Source organism: Mus caroli, chromosome 11 (assembly GCF_900094665.2).
Source record: "Mus caroli chromosome 11, CAROLI_EIJ_v1.1, whole genome shotgun sequence".
In the NCBI taxonomy this organism is placed as follows: domain Eukaryota; kingdom Metazoa; phylum Chordata; class Mammalia; order Rodentia; family Muridae; genus Mus; species Mus caroli.
The window spans coordinates 55,652,349-55,662,125 of record NC_034580.1 but is presented as its reverse complement, the minus strand read 5'-3'; the positions used below and the strand labels follow the sequence as shown (position 1 = coordinate 55,662,125).

The window sequence follows — 9,777 nt, the reverse complement described above, 5'->3', positions numbered from 1 at the left end:
AAAAAAAAAAAAAAAAAAAAAAAAAAAAAAAAAAAGAAAGTGGGCTATTTCTGTGACAGGCCTGACCGTGCTGCTTCTCGGTGGAATGTGGAGCTTGAGTTAGGAAAGCAGTTGAATACTTTTATTAAGTCGGCTCATGAGCCATGCAAGTAGCAGACTCATGGAAGATAATGAGCCTGGCAGCAATGTAGGCTTCAGAGGAGAAGACTATTACTAAGTGGCCTAGACACCTGGTCTTGTGACACTTGACACTTTGGTGTCAAATGATGTAGCAGCTCTGCCCTTGTCCAAAAAGTCTGGCTGAAGCAGAACTGAGGAGTTTCTGGTTAATAGCACTGGCAGAGGAGATTTCAAGGCAATCTAGTATTGACTGTGTCACATGGTTGATAGCGGTCACTCTTAGGCAGACCTATGATGAAAAGGAGCAAGCTGAGCAAGGAGAAATTAAAAGTGAACACTTGGAGGAGAAACGGAGCACCAGGAAGTGGGATGGAGATAAAAAGTTTAAAGAAAAGCCTGACGCTAAGGGAGTGGCAACCTCAGGGCAAGATCCCACCCAGCTGAGCTCCTAATTCATGAAAAGGAATTACAGCAATTTCTATTTTATGTATATAAGTACACTGTAACTGTCTTCAGACACACCAGAAGAGAGCATCAGATTCCACTATTGATGACTGTGAGCTACCATGTGGTTGCTGGGAATTGCACTCAGGACCTTGGAAAAGCAGAGCAGTTAGTGCTCTTAACCCCCACCCCCCCCCCCCGCCCCCGAGCCATCTCTCCAGCCCCATGAAAAGGAATTAAAGAAAAGCTTGAGCAGTGACAGAAACCATCAAGCCCAGAAAGCTGGTGAAAATGTATTTGAACAAAGAGGCCAAGCTCCAGTCCCAGCAAACAGAAGGTAGCAGTGCCGGCCACATGGTTCTTCTGGCTTTAAAGTCAAGAATACATGAAGGGATCATGGGATCTCCCTCCGAGGCTAAGGAAAGCTGCCGAGGCCAGGCGTGTGTCAGAAGTGTCCCTGCATGGAGGCCCAGAGAGGCTACTGTGTGAAGCTCTGAAGTTGAAGCCTGGATTGCATTGAAAATGCCAAGATGTTGGAGATGCTCAGGTCCCTGTACACCTGCCCAGGGGAGCTGCTAACAGGGAGTGGACCCAGCCCAAGAGAAATAAGTGCACTGCAGTCAACAAAGCTGAAAGGAGCTGGAGATCTGAAGAGCACTTTGACACCAACATGGGAGATACAGAATTTGAAGTTTTTGGTCTTACTCTCACCCAGTACTTCCTCATTATGCTGTTTTCTCCCTTTTGGAATAGTAGTGTATATCCTTTCCCCCTGCAAGTTGGAAGTGTGCGATCTGCTTATTGGAGCCAGGGAGCAGAATGTGGTGGTTTGAATGAGAAGGTCTGCCACAAGCTCACAGATCTGAATACTCAGTCACCAGAGTGGTACTATTTAAAAGGATTAGGAGGTGTGTGGCCTTGTTGGAGGAAGTATGTCATGGGGCGGGTGTGTGTGTGTGTATGTGTGTAACTGAGATTTCAAAAAGCCCATTCTAAGCCCAGAGTCTCTCTCTTGCTGCTGCCACCATACTACTCCCTGCCATGATGATAATGAACTAAACCTCTAATACTGTAAGCCAGCCCCAGTTAAATACTCCCTTTTATAAGAGTTGCTGTGGGCCAGGCAGTGGTGGCGCATGCCTTTGATCCTAGCACTTGGGAGGCAGAGGCAGGCCAATTCTGAGTTCAAGGCCAGCCTGGTCTACAGAGTGAGTTCCAGGACTCACAGATGGTGGCTCACAACCATCTGTAATGGGATCTGATGCCCTCTTCTGTCTTCTGGTGTGTCTGAAGACAGCGACGGTGTACTCACATATATGAAATAAATAAATCTGAGAGAGAGAGGAGAGGAGGGGAGAGGAGAGGAGAGGAGAGGGAAAAGCAGCAAGCGCATTCCAAGTTAAATTAAATGAGGTTATCCTGGACAGAGTTTCAGCTTACTCTCAACATAAAGCCCTTCATGTAGTTAGTCATTTTAGGCTGGCCTATTTTGTGGTAAAATGGCTAACAACAGCAACAGTAGCAACAACAGCAACAGTAACAACAACAGCAACAGTAACAACAACAACTGGGACTGTCTGAGCCACTGCACTGAAGTCAACATCACTCCTGTCAACCCTCAAATCATTATGCCCAAGCCACAACTATGCACCAGTAGACTAGAGCTTAGGTTATAGTCCTTTAATGGGTATATTATGTCACAAAGTTCCTTTCCCAAACTCCTGTGTAACTATAGCTTTGAAACACATCTTTACAATATAACTAGGAGCAGCCATTCTGGCCTATGACGAACCACATACATAATGATGATGGCCCATAAGATTACACAGTCTTCTGACATTGTAGCAATCTCGGTTTGTGCAAATACACAGTCAAATGTTTACGTAATGACAGCATTGTATCCAACCGCTAAGCTGCACATGGCTGTATACTGTTTTTTCCAAACAACTCTGAAACAGACCAGCTTATAAAGGCTAGAACAATCAACCACATACTCACTTACCCAGCTTGGACTCTTCTGTGAACACCATCGGGTCCTTTAAGGCAGGTGAGTTCCAAGCCTGGGATTTAAGAGCTACAAGATCTCCCAGTCCTTAGCCAAAGACACCCAGATAAGACAAGACTTGCACCTTTAAGATATATGCCGTGGGGGCTGGAGAGATGGCTCAGTGGTTAAGAGCACTGACTGTTCTTCCAAAGGTCCTGAGTTCAATTCCTAGCAACCACATGGTGGCTCACGACCATCTGCAATGTGATCTGATGCCTTCTTCTGGTGTGTCTGAAGACACCTACAGAGTACTCATATACATAAAATAAATAAATCTTTAAAAAAAAAAAAAAAAGCTCTATGCCGTGTTCCTTCACTCTGCGTCCCTCCAGCATCCCACGCTGTGGAGCCTCCTCCACTCTTCCACACACCCCTCTAACTCTGCTGTGCTTCCCTCTTAGCTTTTCTCATTTAGACACATTGTTTAGTTTTTCTCATCTTCATTTTTTTTTTGCCTACTAAAATAAAACTTGACGGCTGGGTAGTGGCAGTGCATTCCTTTCATCTCAACAATTAGGAGGCAGAGGTCTCTGAGTTCAAGACCAGCCTGGTCTACAGAAACCCTATCTTGGGAAAAAAAACAAAACAAAAGTTGTCAGTCACAGCTGTGCACACCTTCAGTTCCAGCACTGTGAAGGCTAAAGCTGAGGGGTGAGTTTGATGCCAGCCTAGACTCCATAACGACACTGTGAAATAGGGAGGAAAAAGAAAACAGGACTAAGCTACATTTTCCTCTTTCTTTTTTTTTTTTGTTTTTCATTTTTTGGTTTTTTTGTTTTTGTTTTTTTTTCGAGACAGGGTTCTCTGTGTAGCCCTGGCTGTCCTGGAACTCACTCTGTAGACCAGGCTGGTACATTTTCCTCTTAGATAGGCATGTGTGTTACTAGAACATAGTGACTTTATTCTGCTATTCTTACCAAATCCCTAGTCAATCTGTAACTCAGAAAAGAATTTTTCTTTTCACCTTTATTTTATGTGCATTTATTTTGCCTACATGTATGTCTATGTGGGAGTGTCAGATCTTAGGGTTATAGTTATGTGCTGCCAAAATTTATGTGCTAAGATTTGAACCTGGGTCCTCTGGAGGAGCAGTCAGTGTCCTTAACCACTGAGCCATCTCTCCAGCCCCCTCAGGGGGAAAACAAAACTGAGCAAAGAGTCTTTCCAATATAGCAAATAGTTTCTCAGAGTCTGTTCTCTAGAAGGAAAAGAAAAGCCCACTTAACCTGCTAATCCATGTACTAGAATAAAAATAAATGATCCCAAACGAACTCTAATGTTGGAAAGGAAAAATTAAACCAGCAAGGAAGGGTCACCCGGCTCATAAAATAAGAAATGTCTAAGTCTGAGAGTTCGTAAAACTTTCAAGACTCAACAAGGCCTGCCGGGTCCTGACAGCTGTATGAATAAACACCATGCTGAGGATCGGTCAGAGAGCAAATGATTGCTGGCAGAGAAGCCTGTTCAGTGGTGGAGCTGCCTGCAAGGTGAACAGAAACCAATAACGTAGCTCCCATTCCGAGACAGACATTTCAGGGATGCAGACGCCTTTGAATTATTCCTTTCCTCCATGTAATTCCTCACCCAGTCACCTTAACAAACTCACCCATTTACCAAGCTAGACTGGGATGAACCTGCTCTCTACCTGGAGTGAATAGACATTTTGTATCTTCCAAAAAAAGTAAGTCTACCTGGGTCTGGCCTCCAGCTCCTGACCTTGTGACCTCCTGCCTGGGGAGTAATTGCAACTGCCAGCATCCCCAAGTGCCTGGCACTGGGGTGTGAGGATGAATCTGAGCCTCCATACTAAGCGGGTGCACAGGACTTGTAACAATCTTTCAATAATTTCTTTTACAATGACCAACTCAAAGGCAATCTTGTTTCCCTGGATGAGCATGGCTTTTGCATAGAGAAACGTGTCTAAAAGCCTGCCTCCCCTCATTAACTTGCTGCAGCTAAGCTTCCAGGACTCTTCTGAAATGTAGAGATACTACTACTGACTTTATCCTCTGCTGTGATGAGGAAAGTGGGTATCTACAATAGACAGATAGTGGTGGGTCCTCCAGTTAGTTTCCCTTCCTGCACTTCTAAAACAAGTAGATCTTGATGGCTAATTCAAACCTTATCACTAAGGAGTCCCTTGCCACCTGCTACTTCTCTAAAGCTTTCCACTACCCCTACAGGGTTACAAGACTGAAAAGTCTTTACAGGCAATTCCACTAAAAGTAGCAATTCCATCTGTGGAGAGATGTCTCAGCAGTTAAAGAGCACTGACCACTCTTCCAAAGGTCCTGAGTTCAATTCCCAACAACCACATGGTGGCTTACAACCATCCGTAATGAGATCTGATGCCCTCTTCTGGTGTGTCTAAAGACAGCTACAGTGTACTTATATATAATAAATAAATAATTTTTTTTTTTAGTAGTAAGTACATGTACCTCTGAGGTACAAAGATACCCACCTGAAATTTCTAGGTTACAAACTTCTAGGAGGGCTTGTTGTTCAAAGGGCCTGCTATGGTATGTTAGTGTTCATTATGGACAGTGGGGTCAAGGGCCTCCAGGCTGTGGGGTATGGGAAGCTCTAAGGACAGAGAGCCAATGAAGGTTGTGGATATCCACAGTGGAGACTCTGTTAATTACTGTATTGACATTGCCTGCACCGTGTATTGCTCAGACAGGATGTGCTGGGCACTAAAGATCATGCTGCCCTGGGACCCAAGTGTTAAGGTCAGCCCTAAGAACCCTCTGCTTGACCATCTGAGCATCCTGGATCCCAAACATGAGATCCTGCCCACTACCACCATCTCAGAACAAAAAGGTGGGAAGCCAGAGCCAACTAACATGTCCCAGCCAGTGCCTACAGGGTCTTAGCAGCTGCATCTGGAGGCTGGCAGTTGTCCTGTAAAGACATTTAATAAAATATCGCATAAAAAGAAAAATAACAAAATTAAATACCCACCTGAGAGCTAGTGCAAGTGTTTGTGTGGAAAGGAGTTTGTATTAGCTCTCAAATCACTATACTAAAGGCTAATGAACTGAGAGTAATGTATGTGTACCATGTGTTGAGTACATGTAGCCAGTAGCTAAGCCCTTGCAGGCAAAAACGTATTTACACTTCACTACTGCCATATTTCTAAAGTTTTAACTGAAGAAACGGTCGCTGAATGTTTAAGGCATCCGCCCAAAGTAGCACCCGCTAACCAGCCCAGTTAGGGTTGGAAGAGTGTCTAATCTAGGAAAGCTGTTCTCATGGATGTTCCAGAGTCAGAATCTTGCTCGCCCTTTCCGAAAACCCAGATCTTCTAACCATCCCCGGGCAGGGGTGCCACTGGGGTCACGCCACAGTAGCTATGCACATGCGACCTTGCGCGCTCAAGGCTCCAGACCCTGAAACGCACACACAGAGACCAGGCGATCTCCGCGATGAGCGTGCCGGGCCGGGGTGCCTGAACCCTGTTTCCTTCACTGTGGGGCGCCGCGGGGAACCGGAAGCTATCAGGATCCACAGCCTCCCCAGAGCGTGCTCCGCCTCACTCAGTCACTTAAAGCAGATGTACCCCGCGCCTCCGCTTTAGACCGGACACCGTCCTCATTCCCACTCACCAAGAGGTTGCAACATCCCCAGTCTTTACCTAGAGGACGGAGAGACCATGGTCAATCAACTTCATGCTCCCGCCTCGGAATTGACGAAATGCAGCTTGGCTCAGTCCAATCACAACACTCGGGAAGTACATGCGCTCTGGAGATGCGCCCAACAGCCATAGAGTTTAGCCTTTGCGGTCTGAGTGACGTCAGTCTGCTTAAGTCCTATACCGTAAATCTTCCGGAGGAAAATTCTAAGTAGTGATTTGGGTTCCATCGGTTTTCAGAAAAACTGAACTTGCTCTGCAAAGCTGAGTTTGATGGCATATGGCTGTTATCCGAGTACTGGGGAAATGAAGGGAGGCAGCTCAGAAATACAAGGTCCCCTTCGGGCTAGGCTGCATGACACTGCCTCAAAAAGCAAAAATAAATGCTACAGCTGCCAAGATTATTATAAACAGCGATGTGATGTTGTTACAAAAATGGGGAAAGGGGGCTCGGTTTTGTTTTGTTTTTTAAGGAGGTTAGAAACAGACCTACACGTAGTCAATTTTCCTTCCAACAAGGAGCCATGTTTAACACAACTAGGAACGTACTATTCTAGTATTACTATAATATATATACATATATATCACTATTATATATAATATTAGTACTAGTAGTAGTTAGTGCTAAGTCTAGGAACTTTCTTTATTCTTTTTCTTTCTTTCCCCCCCCCCCANCCCCGCCTCTTTTTGGGTTTTTGAGACCTGTGCTTTCTTTATGTAACCTTGGCTGTCTTGGAACTTGTTCTTTACACCAGGCTGACCTCGAACTCACAGAGATCCGCCGGCCTCTGCCTTCCAAGTGCTGTGAGTTCAAGACTAGCCTGGTCTACATCGCGAGTTTCAGGACACCCAGGACTACAGAGAGAGACCTTGTCTCAAAATAATAACAACAACATCAACAACACAAGAGAGTGAATAAGCAGTAAAATTTGTAATACATATAGCTGGAAATAAATTTTATTTCAAAAGATACAAAGTTTGCAAAAATTTTTTTATTATTTTAGTTTTTCAAGACAGGGTCTCTCTGTGTAGTCCCAGTTGTCCTGGAATTTACTCTGTAGACCAGGCTGACCTCAGAGGTCTGCCTGCCTCTGTCTTCTGAGTGATGGGATTAAGGGCATGAGCCACTATTGCTCAGCAAATTTATTTTATGTTCATTTTTGTCTGTTTATTATAGATGGGAGGAGCTTGCATAAAGATATTTCATGCAAGTTTATAATGTACATTGGGCATACTCTCCTGCATTCTCTCTAGCCTCCTCTTCCCACTCCCACTTAAGTGTAAGGAGTCACACAGACACACACCCTTCTCTGTGTAAGCTGAAGCCAAGTAGAGAGTCGGGATTTCCATCCCTCCTTACTGACAAGACCACTCCCCACATGTGAAAAGAGGCCATGCAGAGAGCAATAACTAGACACTCTTTCCCCTCCCAGCCGAGGCAGCGTCCATGGAGACTTATTAGAAGTCTGGACTTCATTTGTACCAAATAGTAACAGAGAGTTCCTCTAGGTGTCAGTGAAGGACAAGTGGAATTTACAGACTCCCACATCCATCTGCCAATAGCAAAAAGGCATAAGATTCCCCTGCCAAAGTATTGTCCAAGGAAGCCAGCTTAAACGGAAAATGGAAATAGGATTCAGACTCCTAAGGTACTTAGAAGTCCAGGTTTCTGTCAAAAAGCACTAGCTTTGGGCTAGAATATATGGCACAGTGTTAGAGTACTTGTAAGCATATGCAATGCACCCAGTTTTATCCGTAGCACAAGAATGAAAATTGAAAAGCATATGTTTTTATTAAGAAACTGAACTTTTTTCTTTTTTAACATTTTTTATATTTATATTAGTCCTTTGAGAATTTTGTACAATTTTTTTAAAGATTTATTTATTTTATGCATGTGAGTACACTGTCCTTCTCTTCAGACACACCAGAAGAGGGCATCAGATCCCCATTACAGATGGTTGTGAGCCACCATGTGGTTGCTGGGAATTGACCTCAGGACCTCTGGAAGAATAGCCACTGCTCTGCTGAGCCATCTCCAGGTCAACTTTTTTCTTTTAAAGTCTTTATATGTATGGCTGCCTCACCTACATATATGTTTATGTACTAATTGTGTGCCAAGTTCCCAGAGTCTCCAGAAGAGGTTATCAGATACACTGATACTGGAGTTATAGGTGAGTGTGAGCTGCCTTGTGGGTACTGGGAATTTAAACTGGGTCCTCTGGAAGAGCAGCCAGTGCTCTTAACTACTGAGCCATTCATCTAGACCCTCCCCACCCCCCAATAGATAACTTTTAGATGGTGCCTCTCCTCTCCCTCAGGTGCCTCTTCCTCACTATCTTGCTGGCTTTGGACCTCTTCTCCACAATAAGCTTAAACAATATATCTATTTCTGAGTCCTTCAACAGCTGCTGCCATTGGGAACAACAAAGAAAGGAGACTCAGGTGACAATGGCCAGGGAAATATCTGCTTGGTCCTGGATCAGCAAGCTAAGAAGTTTCATGGATATTCTATCAGTTAGGGTTCTCCAAAGGAACAAAGCTCAATAGTTTATATATAGATATAAAACAAAATGAGATAAGTAGGTAGATAGATAGATAGAATTGATAGAATATATATGCATATACATATATATGGATAGGGTGTGTGTGTGTGTGTGTGTGTGCATTTTATTAGAGTACCTTACAGGATACAGTCCAGGTAGCCCTACAGAGTCTTTCTCACTGTGGAAAAGCCAAAGTCTGCTAGTTCACTCCGTCCATGAGGCTGGCTGTATCAGCAGATCAGCAGTCTCAATCTGGTTCTGGAGTACTTGGTGGAGTCCCAGAGAGCTCCTGGCGTTCAGTCTACATTGGAATCCTAAAGAAGTTGGACTTAGCACCAGCCCCAGAAACAGCACAGATGCACTTGCCAGCAAGAGTAAGAGCAAGCAGGAAGCAAACCAACGCTTCCTTCTTCCACGTTCTTTTATCTGGGTTGCCATTAGAAGGTGTGGCCTTGATTTAGGGTGGGTCTTCCTGCTTCAAATAACCTGATTAAGGGAAATCCCTCACAAGGGTGCCTAGCAGTTTGGGTCCCAGTTAATTTCAGATGCATTCAAGCGGGCAAACAGGTTAGTGATCACATTCTCTAATGAGCTCCCAGGAGATGTAACAGCTTTAGGGACAGAATGAGAGAGATTAGCTCTGCCCTACTTAGCTCTATGCTCCTATTCAGTAGGAAGCGACAATGTACTGGACGATCCTCTGAGCTCCCATCTTCAGGAGTTCATCTGGGCCTGCTCGAAACTGACCATTCATAAAGGAGGGGGTGGGAAAAGCCATGGAACCCTCACCTGAGTATCCAGCTACCCTCCCACCAAGTTATATGCAGTTCTTCCCTTGGAGCCTGGAAGGAGGGGCTAGAGTATCTAGGTATGTAAGAACCAAGAGGGGGAGCTCCAGTTATGGGGCCATGGGTTACCCATCATCCCTGCAGGGTACAGACCTTTCCATATCAGCATTAAGGTCACCAATCCTCTTGCCTTTTTTTTTTTTT

At 44.6% G+C, this 9,777-nt stretch overlaps 1 protein-coding gene and 1 pseudogene across 2 annotated transcripts in view; one reads left to right on the top strand and one right to left on the bottom strand.

The window, feature by feature from the left end:
* Dhrs7b (dehydrogenase/reductase 7B) overlaps nucleotides 1-6,379 on the bottom strand; it is a 28,845-nt gene extending 22,466 nt beyond the window's left edge. The window contains exon 1 of one of the 2 annotated variants that reach the window (XM_021176910.2): nucleotides 6,217-6,379. Coding sequence is in view for 1 of the 2 variants with exons in the window: in XM_021176909.2 (XP_021032568.1) it covers nucleotides 6,246-6,265 (20 nt within the window). In the remaining variant the exon portion in view is untranslated. The remainder of the gene's footprint in view (nucleotides 1-6,216) is intronic. The other variant, XM_021176909.2, reaches the window with a different exon arrangement.
* On the top strand, nucleotides 5,121-5,484 carry LOC110306180 (annotated as a pseudogene).
* Nucleotides 6,380-9,777: the final 3,398 nt, after the last annotated feature.